Genomic DNA, 19,843 nt, shown 5'->3' with positions numbered 1-19,843 from the left:
GGAGGGAAGCAACTACGACATGATCTAGGAAAATGAGAAAATGAATTCACTGGGGAAGTGGAGTATGTTTGCTGGGCAGTACCAGCTGCTCATTTGAAGTTAGCAGTTATGAATTTAACTTGATGTCAGTCAGCGTACATGAGTTTTTTTATTTTGTTTTTTTTTTTTTTTCCTTAGTAACAATTAGCTGGGTGGTCAAAAAGTTTTGGAATATTTAGACATTTTAAAACTCTTCTCTCATCAGAGATTCACAATACTTTTCTCTTGGTGTAATATAGTTGTTTGGAATTGTGCCCCCACAAAAAGATATGTTGAAGTCCTAATCCTTGGCAAATCAGAATGGGACCACATTTGGAAATAGGATGTTTATAGAAGTAATCAAGTTAAGATGAGGTCATAAGTGGGCCCTAATCCAATATGACTGGCAACTTCAAAAAGAGGTAAATTCAGACACAGAGGCAGACATGGGAGGAAAACATACATATGAAGACAGAGGTAGATGTTGGAGTCAGGCAGCTGCAAGCCAAGGAATGTCCGAGGCTACTCAAAGCTGGGAGAGGCAAGGAAGAAGCCTTCTTCTACCAGTTACCGAGGCAGCAAGACTTCCTAACACCTTGCTATAGACTTCTAGCTTCCACAACTATGATACAATTCAATTTCTGTTGTTATAAGCCACCCAGTTTGAGGTCCTTTATTCAGCAGTCCAAGGAAGTAATACATGTATTACACTTACTAAATGAGTAGTACAAACACTTATCACTTAAAGTTAATAATAAACTATTAAACTTTTATGAATTAGCCTTTCCCAAATTTATTTGACAATAAAGTCCCTTTTAACGTAAATCCTACTAATATCCTGTAGAACAAGCATTTACTGAAATGCTTGGAGAATTACTGACTTAATACAGCCCACATTTCCTTACCTCTTTACTTTTATTTGTTCCACTTCTTTTATTTGGAAGCAGCTCCATTTCTAAGTTTTTGAAATACTTCAGGACTCCCTTACGTACTACTCTCAACATTAACTATTCCTTAATTGCTCAAAGTAAATCTTTTAAAATGCTCAGTATATGTTTTCTTATAAATTTGTTGCCTACTTATCTTATTTCCTAGTATATGGTAAGCTTCTTGAAGTCAAAGAACCTATCTTTATATAGTGTACGTGCAGTGATCCATAACTCATAGGTGGAAACAGAAGTGGCTTTGGCGGAATTCATGCTAAGACTTTCCTTTCCCATAATCCTCATGGCAACCTACAAATGGAAGTTCTTCTGACCCACACTAGCATGAATACCCCTGACTTGGCACGCAAGTTGTAGCACTGGTTGCTCAGTGATTCTTTTCAATTTTGCATTCTCCTACTACCCTGCAGTGGCTTTTGTAAGTTTCTAGTCTTAGAATGTTCACTGAGTACCTGTAACATAGATGACTATTCTAGAAACTCTCATCATATTCTTTTTTTTTTTAGTTCTCACAAGGATCTTGTAATTTTTACATATGGGGAAGTCGAGGCTCATAAAAGGTGAATAATTTGTACAAGATCACATCACTAGTGAATACCAGGTTGAATATGCAAATCCCTGCTGTTCTTACTCTAGACTCTATTTTCTCCAGTATCCCATACTGCCTCTATTTCTGGCAAGAAATGTTCAGTGGTTGAAGTAGAATCTAAATGAGCAGAATTAACTGTTATATTTAATAAATCATAAACAATAAATTCTGCAACATCTTTGGAGTCCTAATTAAACTGAATCTTAAGGTTCTGAGGTCACTAACTTTAGTTCTATCTTGTCAGCAAAGCAAGAGACATTCAAAAGTAAGTTAGGTGTTTACAATACTTAAAATATTTTTTTTTGAAGATTTTATTTATTTATTTGACAGAGAGAGATCACAGTAGACAGAGGCAGGCAGAGAGAGAGAGAGGGAAGCAGGCTCCCTGCTGAGCAGAGAGCCCGATGCGGGACTCGATCCCAGGACCCTGAGATCATGACCTGAGCCGAAGGCAGTGGCTTAACCCACTGAGCCACCCAGGCGCCCTACAATACTTAAAATATTGCTTCAAAATTTAATAGCATAGAATTGTTACAAAGCATGCAAGGAAAAAAATGCAGGCCACATGGAATATTTTCTATTGGCTACAATCCTTTAATAGCATATTTGTTTGTGGTATATCCACTCAGTTCATTCGGGCAGTCAAACTAGTTGTCTGATGACCCCAGATAAACCATCTCACAAAATCCCCAAGTGATCTAACATTAACCATTTGTCTTTAAGTTTAGAGAGTTAATAGCTTAAAAGAAAGGTGAAATACGTTTCAATTGAGAAAAGCTAGTTTTAAACCTTACCCTTTCATCAACTTACCTCCATGACCATATCTTCTGTACCACGTAAACTCTAAAAATAAGAGATAAAGCAATTTTAATCCCAAAGCAGCTTTCAAGTTGTGGTTTCAAACATTAATCAAATAACTGAGATACTAGTTAATGAAATGACATTAGTGGACCTTTACCATTACACTTGATGTATCATCAGATGTTTGCAAGTACTTATTTCATGCCTTTGCATCTTATAGTTGCATCAAAATTTGTGGTCAATATATAAATATGCATGTAACTGTGTGGATAATTCCTGTGGCTATAGCAATGTCATTAAAATTCTCAAGCATTGATGAAAATTATTATATTTTATGAATTCTGAAGTCATAATAATAAAAAATACTCCCCAAAATAAAATAGCATTTTTATTGCCTTAATAATAAACAAGAAATGCAGTAGGATGCCTAGCAGGTTCATCACTGAAACAATCAATGGGGACTGATAAATGAAGGATGAGATCCATCTACGTCTTGAACTTAATTAACAGCTCAACAAGTATTTACTGAGTTAAGGTAATTGAGATGAAAGTATTAGAAAAATTGATTGTTAGAAAACATGCTGCTTCCAGATAAAAATATAATGCATCTCTCCCTGTAAGAAATATTTCTGAATCCTTACTTGTCTTTGAAAGATAGAATTATAGTATTTGTCCTAAAACTAGAGCACTTTCAAAACTGCTTTGTTATCTTTAATGCCCTTAACACACTGTAGATTATCTTAAAATTGTTTTTCACAAGACTGACCAACCAGTAATGAAAATTAAATTATATTAACTTATAAATAAATTAAAAACAAAGGTAACAAATGTTTAAAACTCATTACTTTCTAATTATTTTACTACATTCTACTTTTATTTATGCTCTTGAGGTTACTTCATTTTACTGTATGTATATGGTGAAAATACTATATAATGGTGAGCTGTTGTATATCTTTTCCAATAGCACATTAAATTATGTTAATTTGTCAAGGTTGGCCATAGTGGGAATATTTACTCCCCAGCAACTGAAGAATGCTACACAGTAGGGTTATTTTTCTCTCCCAGAGGTCCACATTTTAAACATTTACCAGCTTACCACTACATAAGACTGATTAAATCTTGTGAAATTTTACTTGAAAATAAAAAGAAAAACAGGGTTGACTTTAATATATATTTACACATCTGACACAGATGTCAAAAACATAAATTTTAACTTCATGTACCAGATTTAATAAAGTGAATACACACATATTGATTATATTGACATAATTTACAGAGACTACGCAAAGGATATTTCCTTTTTTTTTTACATCTTATTTTCATGTTTTCAGTGTTCCAAGATTCATTGTTAATGCACCACACCCAGTGCTCCATGCAATAGTGCCCTCCTTAATACCCACCACCAGGCTCCCCAAACCCCCTACCCCCTTCTCCTCCAAAGCCCTCAGTTTGTTTCTCAGAGTCCACAGTCTCTTATGCTTTGTCTCCCCCTCTGATTTACCCCAATTCACTTTTCCTTTCCTTCTCCTAATGTCTTCCATGTTATTCTCAAAGGATATTTCTTACCTGATAAACAGGCTGTAAAAGATAGTATCACAAGGTGACTGACCAGCAACCACATTTTCATCTTGTATGTATAAAGGTTTGTTTTTATTTTCCAAAAAAGCTTTAGCTTTAGGGTAGCTGGATAATAAACACCTGCATCAAAAACAAAAGAAAAAGGGGGTGGGGGGGAGAAAGGAAAAGGATAGGATAGAAAGAAAAAAAAAAGGAAAGGTAAATGCTCATCATTTGGGGTCAACAATATTATCGATTTCATTTTATTTTGTTTCTTATTTATAGAATAAGTTTTAGTTTATTTAAATATATTTGTAAGTACACGTTTTATGAAGCAAGTAGACTTGGTATCAGAGGGTTATCACCTGACTCCAGGGTTGACACTGTAGGAACATAAGCAAGTCACTCAATTGGTGTCTTCTACTTTTAAACTCTAACAATTGAGCCTAACAGTACTTTTTGTACAAATGGCATAGTTGTAAACATTTCCAAATCAATCAATTTAATTTGAAGATCAAATTTAACTGAAGGACTGGTAGGAAGAATCAATTAAAGATATTGTGGTTGTTTTTCTTTCAAATATTATTACAATTAGTAATAAATTACGAATGTACTAAATAATGAACATCATGGTTTTTTGTAGTGGTTCTTCATTTTGTCAAAGTTTTCACAAATGGCATATATAGAAATACCCTGGGTACTTGTCATGAAATGTTTCCCCATTAACGGCAACACTTATACTATCCCAACCATTTTAAAATGTACAGTTCACTGGTATTGTGTAAATTCATATTGTTGAGCCACCATTACCACCACCCATCACCATAGGTTTTTACATCTTTCGAAACTGAACCTCTGTACCTATTATACAATAACTCATCAGATTTCCTCCTCTAAGCCCAATATCTCCTCCTCCAAGCCCCTGGCAACCGACAGTCCTCTCTATTTTACCTCCTCTTTTTCCCACACCCCAGCATCTGATAACCTCCATTCTACTCTCTGTTATTATGACTTCAAATTTTCTCATCCATTCTTCAGCTTGCAACTTATGGCAAGTTATTCAATCTCTGACCCTAGTTTCCTTCATGTGTAAAATACGGAAAGAACAACTATTTCATAGGACTATTCTAAGAGTTGTATAACATTGTGCATGTGAAATATTTACTATGAAACTATTTAATAAATATTAATTTTCTTTTCTGCAAGGCCATAGGCCCATAAGGTCAGGGGACATGTCTCTTGTTCATTGTTGCATTTAAAATGCCTGGCACAGGGGCGCCTGGGTGGCTCAGTGGGTTAAGCCGCTGCCTTCGGCTCGGGTCGTGGTCTCAGGGTCCTGGGATCGAGCCCCGCATCGGGCTCTCTGCTCAGTGGGGAGCCTGCTTCCTCCTCTCTCTCTGCCTGCCTCTCTGACTGCTTGTGATCTCTCTCTGTCAAATAAAAAAATAAATAAATAAATAAAATAAAATAAAATGCCTGGCACATAGAAGTTCTCGATATACATTTACTGAACTGAATCAATGAAGGAATGAATGGACCACCCAATAACTATTCCAAAGCATTTGCCATAAACAAACCGAAATTTAACTTTAATTCCTTAAAATAAGGGTAGGATGGTGAAAATAAATAACAAGGAATGCCATTTATTGGAGCTTTGTTCTTTGTTAGGGATTATTGTTACTTATAAACATAGTCTAGAATATAGTCGTCTAACTAGCAATATTTTAAAGCATTTTTTAATATGTACTTCACTGTGTGTCGGAAGTCTGTCTTCTAATCTGAATATTCATGCTCGAGTCAGAAGGAAAAGTTTTCATTATTTCGAGCTTGTCTGTGTCATACCGTGCTTTCTTTTCCTTCACTCCAAAATATTGCCTATTTTAATAGAACACTGAGTCATCAGCCTGACAGCATGTAATTTATTTCATTTAATAGGTTTCTTGCGTCCAAATATAAAAGCATCTTTCAGATCTTGTCCACACATTTGTTTTCTGTTAGAGACTTGTTCTATTGTGTCACCAGTTATCCTATCATTTGTGACTCCCTGATCACATCCCCTAAGCAGCGCTGCAGAGGAGAGAGGCAGAGAGGCTGAAACCCACTCCTGCTAATGCAGAAGAAACTGCTCTTCTTCCTTCACTCTGGAGGACATACCATTCCATTATTCACAGCTCACTCCCCAGCCCCACAGGCCTGAAAGTGCTGCAGCAAATGAAAAAAAACAACTCTGACAAAGACGTGCCACTTACAGCAGCAGACCTTTTTCTTCTCAGTGGCTGAAAATACATAATGCTTAAAAGCAGGAACCAAGGATGCATTCCTGTCCCTGAGGCTGCACTGTGCTGGCCAGCTCCCCAAACTTGCTGGCCTTCAGAGCCCCATGGCTTCTCTACTCAGCGGCAGCATCCCCCAAACCATCACAGATCTCTAGGTGTCTAGTGACTGCTGTAACCCTGACATGTATTGGCACTTCCTTAATTTCCAAGGAAATTCAATTTCTTTTCTCCCCCATCCTTTATTAAATGTCTTAGTCACACATTAAAACAACATGTTACCATAAGACAACATAGTGTGGCACACTATGTGGCGCTTTCCTTGCTTTTTCTTCTTTCTTCCCACACTTGTCTTGTTCCCTACTTCTCCCTTTCTAATTTAGACAATGCTAGTGTTCTCCTTTGAGTAATTTGGTCTATATCCAGATATTCAGTTTTCTGTTGTACAGACACTATCTAGCTCTTATGTTTAGTTCTGGCATAGGCTAATCCACATGTTATTTTAAAAAGCTTCAACAATACATTGGCAAGCATTTAGCCAAAAACAATTATGTGCAAAGTATTCAGTACTGTTATATAATTAAAGGATTATATAATTAAGGCCAATGCAACTAATATTTCATTCAACTGATGATTATACAATCGTTTACTTTGACAGCGAACAAGATTTTACAAATACTGATAAAATATTAACATATATAATCAAATGGTCACATCTCTATTTTAGAAAGAAAAAAGACATCCTGATCTACCCTCAACACAGTTTATGAAAAGCTATGTCAGGGCTCCTGGGTGGCTCAGTGGGTTAAAGCCTCTGCCTTCGGCTCAGGTCATGATCCCAGGGTCATGGGATGGAGCCCCCAACCCCCAATAGGGCTCTCTGCTCAGCAGGGAGCCTGCTTCCTCCCCTCTCTCTGCCTGCCTCTCTGCCTACTTGTGATCACTGTCTGTCAAATAAATAAACAAAACAAACAAACAAACAAACAAAAACAAAAAAAAGCCATGTCAAAAAGAATATTTACTTATGGCGTTCATTTTATTTCTGAGAAACATTTGCTATAAAGTATTATTTTCAGAAAACAGTTAAATGAAGCTTATTGGAATTGAATGCGGATTAATCTAAGTGAAAAGACACCAATATCTCCTACTCTATGTTATAAGAGCAGGGGACATTTTATCCTCAGATTCATTTTCTAAAATTCTGCTTCTGCTATACAAGTCACTTAATCTCCCTGAGGAGTCAGTCACCCAGTCTGTATAATGGAAACCCAAGTTCCTTCTTCACAGGATTGTGAATACTAACACATATATGGCTATGGATACATGTGTGCATGTACATGTATAAGTAAAAACCCTACAACATATGTACAGAACAAAAGTAAATATTAAAGTGGGATAAATTAAATTTTCCAGAAATAAAATTAGCTTTTGAACCTAAAAGACTAAAAGACACCACTCCTTTAGAAAGGGGATATTATATATTTAAAAGTTAAGTCCATTAAACATCTTCATGTCGATATTCTATATCTCCAATTAATTTTCAGATGAAATCTAACGTAAACATAGGTGACACATCTCCCTCTCACTGAATAACTGCATACATTAGACGTTCATCTCCAGCCTCATACTGACTTCTTTAAACTCTGTCATCAAGTTATTATTATCTTCAACAGTTTTCCTGCAAAGTCAGGAACAATATTTTAGCAGCTTCCTGCTATGATCAAATATACTTAGCCAAACTTTCTGAAGAACTTGCTGTTCAAAGCCAAAGAGTAAGAACACACACTCAAGGAAAATGCCCCATTTTCTGGAAATGAAAAGGAAAGAGTATCCTTTCTCAGAACAGTCATCCATCCTTCCACTAGCGGGTAGAGCACAATAGTCTTTAGACTGCAACCATCTTAGTCCCTGAAACAGCCCACCACTCGATTTTGTGTGAAGTATATGGAAAAGGAGGAGCGATACAATAGAATTCAAAACATTTCAATAAATGTAACATCACCAGATTGTGAAACATGACTGAGAGGCTACTGAGAAAAAAAAAAAATTTAAGTGCTTTGAAGATACAGATATTAATTGAGTGCTGACAGCACAACCTGCATTGTATAGAACAATTGACTACTCACATTTTTAGATAATTAGATTTATAATTAAGCTAATTACCCATTTATTTTTAAAATCATGTAATATACGCAGAGGGACTTAAAAATAGTAGAACCCCTGCTTGTGATACTTATAGCACATTATTTTTCACAGGCTAATTTAAGCCAATGATGTCATACAAAACTCTAATTGACGATGTCACGGTTATTCATAGAGGTAGTTTCAGGAAATCATTGCTTTTAGGTAGTAAATAGAAAGTCCTACATATATTTTGTCCCACATTTTAGGAGTGTATGTATATAAAAGGTTGGTATCTCTTGAAATATGAGAAAATGCAGAGAGGCCCTGCTGATTCCTGACTACCCCCCACCCCTATCATCCCATGAAAATGACTTGGTGCCAATTCTACCCAATTATTTTGCTTGAAATTAGAAGATTGAGATACTAATGGAAAATGGAGATAGTAATCATGAGCAAATCAGGCAATATGATTTTTTAAGTATTTGCAATTCCAAGAATTACTGATTCAGTCAATGAACAAGGGAGGAGCTGTTTTATCAAGCAAGATTTAAAACTCAAACATATATTTATGAGATTCCACTCAACTTCTTTCCTATCAGTGTATTAATAAGAATCCATTTATTAATCAAGGGCAAATACATATTTTATTATACTTTGAATATAGTGCTACTTTTGGCAAAGAATTACTATTCACAAAAACATGAATATCAAATAAAAGGTAAAATATGACAAGTGAGTTTTGGTACAAGTTTGGAAAGATACTGGGAAACAGAACTGATAATTGCTGTGTTGTCGATGATTTGCCTAAAGGATCAGTGAAAGCAACTGAATGTATCCAAATAATGAGTAGGGGTGTTGAAGATAACAAGGAAACCTCAGCTAATGGGTTAGTGCTTCCCTAAATACAGGCTAGGGCATACCTACTTTAACAGCACTTAGATGTACTTGTTAAGAAAATACAATTCTGAGAAACTCCCAAGAAAGTTAGAGTCTCTGGGGAAATAACCCAAGTATTTACATTTTAATCAAGCTTCCCAAGTAATGTGTAGGCATACAAAGTTCAAAAACTATTGTAGTAAGTATATTAAGTGAAGGTCAAAATATTTCCAACACTTAAAGAGAACAATAAAAAAAAAAAGAGAGAGAGAACAATCAAATGTGTGCCGAATTCATTGGGCCACATCTTTAACCAGTACACTCTAAAAATCAGAAGGTATGCAACATTCAGCAACTCACCTCTTGAAATTATGTCTGCATGGTACTTTGTTGTGCCATTTGCTCTGGGTGAGAATTGAATATCCTGTATTTCTACACCTGATTTACTTTATCATTCCATAATGAAAGAGGCATTTTGATATATCACTTTGACTAATACCTGGAAGGTTTCCTACTGTTAAATGAGACCTGTTGGACTACAATGACATGACTGAATGTGCTGTTAACTTCTCTTGTTGCCCAACGGCAGTTCAAACTGATCTGAGATAGCTGTACTACTACAAAGAAATGTGTTCCATGATACCTTCCCTGTGATTCATATCTAACAATCCAGAACAGAATTTAATAAGTCTTTGACAGCAGGAAAAAAAAAAAATTCCCATGCCAGCAAGACAGAACTTTCAAACTTTCTTGCTTTTTGCTCTTAGACATTCACAAAAGAGCAAAACCTGGGAAGAAACCATACCAGATTGAAACACTCACTCAACTTACACTGGGAATTTTAAAGACTTCCTGGGCTGTAATCTCTCCTTTGTACGACTTTATTCCTTTATAGAGATGGTCATGTCTAATAAAAAGGATTCACTGCTACTGCCACTCAGCTTTCTGAAGCTCCACGTGAAGCCATTCTCCCGAATGCAACTGCAAAGGTTCAGGATGTCAACAGCTGCTTCTTGCTACACGGTATCTGTATGTCTTGCATGTAAAAGAGCAGGTATTTATTCTACCCCACCAGTCTAAAGGCATATAAAACTTCCGACTGTCTTCTGACAAGAGTCCCACCCATGATTGAAGAACAAGGCTAATGATCTTATATCTCCTATTAGCTGCTGTTCAGTTTAAGAGAGATACCACACAGAAGGAAAGAGTAGGATATAACCTTTGACATTACATTTTTTTAAATAGGAGAAAAGAGTCACTAGCTATAGGTATTGTGTCAGTACTTAAATTGATGAGTGACTCCTACCAAAATAATTTAGGCCCCTATAGCTAGAAACAACATAAGATAGTTATTTTTTAAATGCACTTCATTTCTAGTAAAATTCTAGTAAAACAATTCTAGTAAAACAATTCAAGAAGTATTCATTTTTGAAACACATGTAAGAGGGTATGCGAGAATATTTGTGCTATTTAATCAGACATCAGTTTTTATTGCATGCTATTCAAAGACCAAGAAATGTGTTTCATTTTCTTTGAAGATTGTAAAATAATGTAATCAGAAAGATAGTTGGATGGTAATTTTTAATTATTCATTCACCCCATACATATTTATGAAGTACCTACCAAGTCGCGACATTTTGTAGCAGCCGCAAACATAATAATAGTTAATCAAAGACATACATACAATGAGAGACTTTCTATATTTAAATGTCTCAACAGCAGTTTGGCTCATTCCACTTTCTATACCGTATTTGCCTAATGCAAAGCCTTACACATTGAAGGCACTCATTTAATGTCTGTTGAATACATTTATGGAGTAATTACTAAAAGCAAAGCATTGGTTGATATTTGATAGGCAGATCTATGCAAGGAGAAGAAAGTGGCAATAGTAAAAGCATGAAGGAGGAAAGTAAAGGTTAAATTCAGACAACTCTGCAGAGTTTAATATGGCCAGAGCATGAACTCATGGAAGACAGCATTAGAAAAAATAAGTGGGAAGAAGAGTGTAATCAAATTATGGAACCTTAAATGCCAAGTGTTGAACTTTTGGTTCCTTCCACAGCAGTGAGGGAGTTTTCCTTGCTGAATTGTTCTGCAAGAAAATATCATCATTCTCTTTAGTCCCAAGTGCTTTGGTTGATGAGCACTCTGTTCTTGTCTACTTTCCATGGTTCTATTGACAGAAGAGTTACTGGGGAAGCTCCCTGACTCCTATATTTTGATGCCTTTATGTGGAGGTTTCAGATTTACAACAGCAACACGGTCTTGAGCTGTACAAAGAGCCTTATCCCTTTTTACTCAAATTTGTATTAAATATTAATTAAGTTTCCAATAAGATAAGAGTGGATACATCCTTCCATTTATATGTAATTTCAGAACAAATGTGTGGCTGATGTGAAAACTGAAATCTAAAAGAAAGGGATTCCATAGTTTCTGTTAATAACTTTAATCTGTTATTTAATCTGTTAAAAACTTTAATTATTTAATAATAATATAAGTAGTTATTTCTTTGTATCAAACATAAGTCTTATCAAAAAAGTATCTATTGAGCACCTACTATATGAAAGAGCCCAGACGAACCCCAGCTGGCAATAGAAGTGGAGGCAAATTCTCAAACTTCAGAAACTTAAAGACTAGTTAGGCACAAGGATCAGAGCACTCTCACTGAATCTATCCCCGATTCCTGTTACCTGTGCCATAAGTTTATTTTTTTAATGAACATGTATACATATATCTGAAGCTCAGTGAATAATACAAAATTTAATTTGATCTTCAAAAAAGTTAACTCTCTTGTACTCTCTGCCTTAAAATTTGTCAATGATACACCATCATTTCATAATTCATTCAACAAATATCTATTGAGTATTTATTTTATATGTTATACTATATATTATACTAGGTTATAGAAATTATAATTATAATATTGTATATTTTATACTTTATAATATCATATATTCTATAATTATCACTAGAAATATCATCAAAATTAAAAATTAATTAAATAGTTCTTAGTTTAATGGTTAACAGAAAAACACACTCTATCATCTCTCAACTGGCAAGCCAGGCTCTGTTCTAGAAGCTTAAGTATTAAGTAATATTCATATGAACCAATCATGTAGTCATTATTATTAACCTCAGTTTATGGAGGAGAAAACACATCTCTTCTATATTTCAAGACATAGATCAGGATTTATCTTTATAGGAAAGTCTATCCTCTGGTAAACTCGTATGAGGTTTTCCCCATTTTCTAAAAATCATTAAGTGAGGGGTCCCTGGGTGACTCAATCAGCTACATGTCTGCCTTTGACTCAGGTTGTGATCCCAGAGTCCTGGGATCGAGTACTGCATCAGGCCCCCTGCTAGGTGGGGAGCCTGGTTCTCCCTCTGCCTGCTCTGCCTGTTTGTGTTCCTTCTCTTGAGCTCTCACTGTCAAATAAGTAAACAAAATCATTAAAAATAAATAAATAAAATCATGGAGTGATTTGTTTGACTCACTCATGGATTCCTTATTATAAGGTTCTTGCTTATCTTTCAAATGCAAAGCCAATTTCAACTGAATATAGGGACACTTTATTAGAAAACATATTTGAAGACAATTTCAGGGGTTGAGAAAAAAATTATTTTGGAGACGTGGTTTCTTTGCCAAAATTTGGTATTTTGACAGGTCTTGATGGCTTATGAGGGTAAGTATAGCAGAACATCTGATTAAAAACTATCCTGGAAAGTCTGGTCTGGGCATATGGTAAGAGCATTTTAAGGTATTTATATTATCAAAAGGCAATGAGATTAAAATACAAGAGTGTAGATGCAGTCAGAATTCTTTCATATGACTATTTCATTTGGCAAGTTATATCAGCAATTGGCAAATGGGAATACTAATACGTACTTGTAAGAATTACATGAAAAATGTACACAAGACACCTGTATTAGTTCTTTTTTTTTTTTTTTAAGATTTTATTTATTTGACAGACAGACATCACAGGTAGGCAGAGAGGCAGGCAGAGAGAGGAAGGGAAGCAGGCTTCCTGCTTTGCAGAGAGCCCGATGCGGGGCTCAATCCCAGGACCCCGGGACCATAACCTGAGCCGACGGCAGAAGCTTTAACCCACTGAACCACCTAGGTGGCCTGTATTAGTTCTTCTTCACCCCTATCTAGATTAGAAGTTATTGAGGAAAAAGAACATGACTTATACATATTTTCATATTTCTATTGGGGTTTAAATATTTTGCACCCTATGTGATCAATAAATACATGTGTGTGCATGTGAGTGGGGGTATGTGTACCTAATCCCACTGAAGATATGTCATAGAAGAAAGATGATAATTAAAAGAAAAAGTACCACACCTGTGAAAGGCTATGTAACTGCCTTCATTTAGAAGCCTTTAAGCACAAGATTCACTATTAAACAGTTAACACTTCAGACAGGCCTAATGCAAAGAGGCAACTTCTCAGTGTTACATCTTTATCAGACAGCTGGTTTTTTGACTAGGACTAAGCTGCTAAAAGAGGACAAACTCTTGAGATATGGCTACTGTATGGAAGAGTTCAATTTATTCTTTCATTAAACAACTATTTTAGCAAATTTTCTTTTTTTAAAGATTTTATTTATTTATTTGAGAGTGAGAGCATGAGTTGGGGGAAAGGGAGAGGAAGAGGGAGAAGCAGACTTACTGCTGATAGTGAGCCCGACGTGGGGCTCAATCCCAGCACCTGGGATCGTGACCTGAGCCAAAGGCAAACACTTAACTGACCGAGCCACCCAGATACCCTTAGCAAATTTTCATGCAAAGCTGAAAAGGTAGAATATTCAACATTGTCAAGATACCAGTTCTTCCCAACTTGATCGATAGATTCAATACAATCCCAATCAAATTCCCAGCAAGTTATCTTATGTTATTTTGTTGTTGACAAACCAATTCTAAAGTTTAGATGGAGAGGGAACAGAACCAGAATCAACAACACAATATTAAAGGAGAATAACAAATGCAGAGGACTGACACTACCTGACTTCAAGACTTACTATAATGCTATAGTAAACAAGATAGAGTGATACTGGCAAAAGAAAAATAGATCAATGGAACAGAACAGAGAGCTCAGAAATAGATCCACTTAAATATAGTCAACTGATCTTTGACAAAGGAGCAAAGGCAGTACAATGGAACAAAGATCATATTTTCAACAAATGTTCCTGGAACAAAATAGGACTTTAGACATGGACTTTACACTCTTCAGAAAATAGACCACAAATCTAAATGTAAAATATAAAACTACAAAACTAGAAAGTAATATAGGAAAAACCTAGGTGACATTGTGTACATACAACATCAAAGGCATAAAGGCACATTCCATGGAGAAAATAATTGATAAACTGGACTTCATTAAAATTAAAAGCTCCTGCTCTGCAAAAGACAAGTATCAAGAGAACTAAAAGGCAAGTCACAGAATGGGAGAAAATATCTGCAAAAGATATATTTGATAAAGAATTAGTATCTAAAATATACAAAGAATTCTTAAAACTCAACAAGAAAACAACCCAATTAAAAAAATGGCAAAAGATCTGAATAGACACATCATCAATGAAGATATACAGATGGCAAATAAGCATATGAAAAGACGTTCAACATCACATGTCACTGGGGAATTGCAAACCAAAACAAAAAATATCACTACACATCTATTAGAATGGCTAAAATCCAGAACATTGGCAACACCAAATGCTGGTGAGGAGCCTGGAACAACTGGAAATCTTCTTCAGTCCTCGTGGGAATGCAAAAATGGTAGAGCTACTTCCAAAGACAGGTTGATAATTTCTTACAAAATTAAACATACCTATAGCATATGATCCAGCAGTCACTCTCCTTACAAATGACTTCAGGATTAGTCCAGTATCTTTATCACTCTTAGAATTTACAATGGATATATTTGTATTTGACTTTTATCGATAATTTTTGTGAAGTTTTAGGGATTGATATCCCATGAGTAGTACTCCCGTAAAGGAAATTACTTATCTGTTGAACACCTACTACATTCCAGATACTGGACACATATATTTTACATATGTTTTACCTTCAAAATAACCTAGAGGTAACTGCTTTTCATCTTAATCAACAAATCAAGAAAATGAAGTTAAGCAGTTAACACTACTTGCCAATGATAATATATGATGGTACTTGGATCCTAACATCTTCATCCACAGCACAGTGCTCATTTTCATTTTTCTCATCATTGGAATATACATATAACAGTTCAACTCTGCCAGGGTATCTGCCAAGCTCTTTACATGAATTCCCTCTCCTAATACCATCATAACGCACTGTGATGGTTAATATAATTATCCACGTGAGGGCATATTTTCAGAGAGATTGAGTATATTTCTTTTGTTATTGTGGTAAAATATGTACATCACAATATTTACCATTTTAACCATTTTTAACTGTATAGTTCCACGGCATTAAGAATACTCACATTGTTGTGTAATCATCGCCACTATTCATCTCCAGATCTTTTTAATATTCCCAAACTGAAGTTACAGTGCCTTTTAATATTAGGAATATGATATGGTCCTCCTCTATTTATGGCCCACTAAATTTAAAATAATAATAATAATAATAATAAATGTGTTAATGTGGTCCACAAGGTTCTGCTTTGTCTAATTCCTGCTTGCCTATCACATGCTTTTCTATGTCTGACTCATGGATTTCTCAGAGTGGAACCTAAACATTCCTTAGAGAAGTTGTCTCTCAAACCACAAGTGAAATAATGGTTTTCCTATTGCACTTTCATAGTTCCCTGTGCCTTTCCTTCATTGTAAGTATTGCATTTTATGGTTAAATAATTATCAATGCATGATGCCCCCATTGGTCTATAAGCTTCAAAAGGGAAAGCTCCAGAATCTATCACATGCCTTTATACAGGAAATGTTGAATGAACACTTTTTAAATCCTTGAATGGATAAATTAACAAATGCCTTGAGAGTATAATTATTTCATTGACCTAAAAATAATAATTATGTAATATTGTACCATACCTGAAGAGATAAACTGAGGAGACTGAATAAAGAAGGAAGAACATACCTGTTGCCTGTTCCCTTTCCTCAATCACATTCTAATTGTACTGTCATATTTAACTGTCTTGGTAATTTCATTTTGTTTTAAATCACTCATGGCATCCACTATCTTTGTCTTTTCCTCTTCACATTGTGGCTAAAATCCACTCAATGAGGGTCAGTGATTCCAATTACAAGTCTAGCCACTTCTCACCAACTTTTTAAAGAATCTCCCTAGTTTATTTGTAAATAAATTACGTGAACAGATGGAAAGTGAATTTGCTGAGATAGCAGATTGAACCCTTACAGATAATAACTTGAGAAGGGAATGTTCAATGCTTTAAGTTTTTATAGCTCCATTCAAAATACTTTTAAGGATATGCAATGACTGCCTCCATGAAGCAACTACTCCGCTGCTCCAGGACTATATACTTACTGGCATGCTATTGTGGGGTAAAGTGAGAGGCAGTTGGGGGAGTGAGGCTTGTTCTTTGTCCACAAGAGTGGGCATCTCTCACATTATTCAACTTTGTTTTGTTTGTGTAGAGCCAGCCATCTGGCCAGACTCCTACTCTGTATTCTGAACCGATAAAGTGCTCCTGTAGACATTGTACTTGCTGTCTTCCCTAGCAATGAAGAAATAGAAATGTATAAAGGATAATTGCTAGCAAAAGAACAAATAAACAAACATACACAAGCATATTTGTTTATTTTTCATTTAAGCACATTTCTTTAAATACCTAATCTTTAGTCTACAATAAATAATCACAAGTTAAGATTGCAAACCATGACCCAATCTATTCCTAAGTTTCCTAGAAACCATGGGTGACTAAGTTGTAACTTGAATTGTGTCTTCAATATTGTCTTTTAACACTCAAAATACTGTTTTTTAAAATTTAAACTAATGTATCTATAAAGAATCTTTTTTATAATGTGTAGTTATTTAACAGATTCCTATGGAAAAGTAATAACTGATTTTTTTGAATGTGGATTCTTTTAAAAATATGAATACATTAAGGAAATTGATAATACAATCACACTGCTTTCAAATATAAAAAGTCTATAATAGAGAATAAGAACATTTAAATCATTATGAAGTAAAGTTAATCAGAATATAAATAAGGCTTAAATTTGTCACCACGAATTGGGACTAGTGATTCTCAGCCTTTTATGGCTATGAACTCCTTCTGATAATCTAATGAAAGCTGTTTAACATCTTCTCCAAATAATGCAAACTCATACACAACATTTGATAGATACTATGTGAAGACTATGAATTAGTTTTAAAGATCTGTATGGACAGCGCCCATGGCTGTGCTGTCCCGGTTTATCAAATGTTTATCAAGTGCTTTCCGTGGAACCTGAAACATGGAAAACAGCCACCAAATATCTCTTAAATACACGAATTCAGCATTACTCTGGAGGCTTATGTAATATAGTACAAAATGAAGTAAAAACTCAGATTTTAAACAATTAGGAAAGAGGAGGCAAAACTATTATTTTCTTACTATGTGATTATATACAAGAATAGGAAAGAAAATGGATTTAAATGAAATACTAGAATTAAGAACAAAGTGGCAATACAGAAGATAAATATAAACCAGACAATGGCTTTCTTGTGTATTAACAATAAATACTTAAAAATAAGAAAAATAAAGCCCTTATGTACAACATTAAACACAATTACCGAGTAGTACGCCGAATAGTGTGAAAAAATTTTTTAAAACTGTAATTATTTACTGATATATCTAAAAACAGCATTGAAAAAATTGGAGAAATACAGCTTTTTCTTTGGTAAAAAGATTCAATATTATTAATTTTTCCAAAGCATCATACTTGCAATCAAAATAGAAATGGGATCTCTCTAAACTTGACAGACTAGGTCTCAATTTCATTTGAGGATAAAAATGGATGAAAATGACATTAAGAACATTTTGAAACAAATAATAGCTCATGATAACAACACACTTATCACTAACTACTTTACATGTATTTAATCCTCACAGTAAACCTCTGAGCCAAATGACATAAATATCTCAATTTTACAGATAGAGAAATGAAAAAACAAATATGTAAAGCAATTTACCCAAGGTCATATAGTTAATTAGTTTGGATGCTGGGATTTATACCCACACAGTTCAGCTCTAGAGTTCAGGTGCTTGAATACTGTGCCAAATTCTTTCCCAAGACTAATAAAATGAGAAAAATCCCAGCAGATAGAAAAACCACAAAATAAAGCTCCATAAATTAAAGTGTGATGCTTGGGACACCTGGGTGGCTCAGTCATTAGGCATTTGCCTTTGGCTCAGGTCATGATCCCAGGGTCCTGGGATCTGACCGCATCAGGCTCCCTGCTCAGCGGGAAGCCTGCTTCTCCTTCTCCCATTCCCCCTGCTTATGTTCAGTCTCTCGCTGGGTCTCTCTCTATCAAATAAATAAATAAGATCTTTACAAAAATAAAGTGTGATGTTCTTCCAAGAATAAACAGATTCAATAATAATTCAATTTTGTAATAATAATATTACAAAAATAATAAACAGATTCAGGTAACATTTCCTGGGCATTTACTATGTGCCATACACTTTAGATATATTATGTTGTTTACCCCTCACAATTACCCTGTGATACAGACTCTTTCTTTGTGTTCATTTCAGAGATGACATAACTGAGGCACATAGATTAAGCAATTTGCCAAAGATAAGGATGTTATTATGAAGAGGAACTAAGATTTGAACCCAGTCAATATAAACTCAGATGAATTAAAGGTTGAAATGTAAAAAATCAAACCCACTAAAGAAAAACTAATAGGAAAAGGAAAAAACATATCTCAATCTCTGAATAAAAGAAAACACAATGGAGAATTTTAAAATTGCATATACTGAAAATTATTAGTGAATTTAAAATTTAAAGTATAGACTGGGAAAAGCTTCAAAAACATTACAGACATAGCTATACAGAACTCAGAGCAACAGATGTGAAAAAAAATATTAAGATCACAATAGATAAATTGATAAAACACATGAAAGAAAAAAATTAATGATTAAAAAATAAACCAAAAAATCCAAGTTTTAAGAAATGTTATGTATATTTTATTTGATCAAATTTTTAAAGCATTAAAATTAATATTCATTGCCAGTATGGATGCAATGATTAATATTTTCTAATATCACTACAAGAAGCAGTAACCAAGACAATCTTTTGAGAAAATAATTTAGTAATATGCATTAGAGGTTTTTAAAAAGCTCAGATATTTTGATACAGTGATTCTCCATAAGAATGCTATTCTAATAAAATAACTGTAGTCATTTATATTATAATTAAGTAAAATGATAAATTATCACGGAGGCCTTAAAATTATGCATCATAATAATCAGAATCACAAAAAACTTTACTTTTATGTAAAAAAGCAGGACTAAGTATAATAGATTATAACCTCAAAAATGCAAGGTACACAATAGGTTCTCAACTCAATAGAAGGTAGGAAGGGATAGAGAAGATGGGAAAAAATATTGGCAGTAAAAGTATAAGACAAAGTTTTAGAAATACATCAAGGTTCACCATAAATTACAATAAATATAAATGGGTTAAACTAATTTATCTGCTAGAGGACAGAAT

At 34.6% G+C, this 19,843-nt stretch overlaps 1 protein-coding gene across 1 annotated transcript in view; it reads right to left on the bottom strand.

The window, feature by feature from the left end:
• Nucleotides 1–10,818, bottom strand: part of LOC111157729 (contactin 1) — a 173,891-nt gene extending 163,073 nt beyond the window's left edge. The window contains exons 1-2 of the mRNA XM_022519374.1: nt 10,806–10,818; nt 2,362–2,394 (exon numbers count right to left, since the gene is read on the bottom strand). Of these exons, the coding sequence (XP_022375082.1) occupies nt 2,362–2,394; nt 10,806–10,818 (46 nt within the window). The remainder of the gene's footprint in view (nt 1–2,361; nt 2,395–10,805) is intronic.
• Between the last annotated feature and the right edge of the window lie 9,025 nt (nt 10,819–19,843).

This window comes from Enhydra lutris, unplaced genomic scaffold (assembly GCF_002288905.1).
Source record: "Enhydra lutris kenyoni isolate GAN:26980312 unplaced genomic scaffold, ASM228890v2 scaffoldscaffold56, whole genome shotgun sequence".
Lineage (NCBI taxonomy): Eukaryota > Metazoa > Chordata > Mammalia > Carnivora > Mustelidae > Enhydra > Enhydra lutris.
The sequence above is the reverse complement of the archived record's forward strand: the minus strand, read 5'-3'. Positions and strand labels throughout refer to the sequence as shown.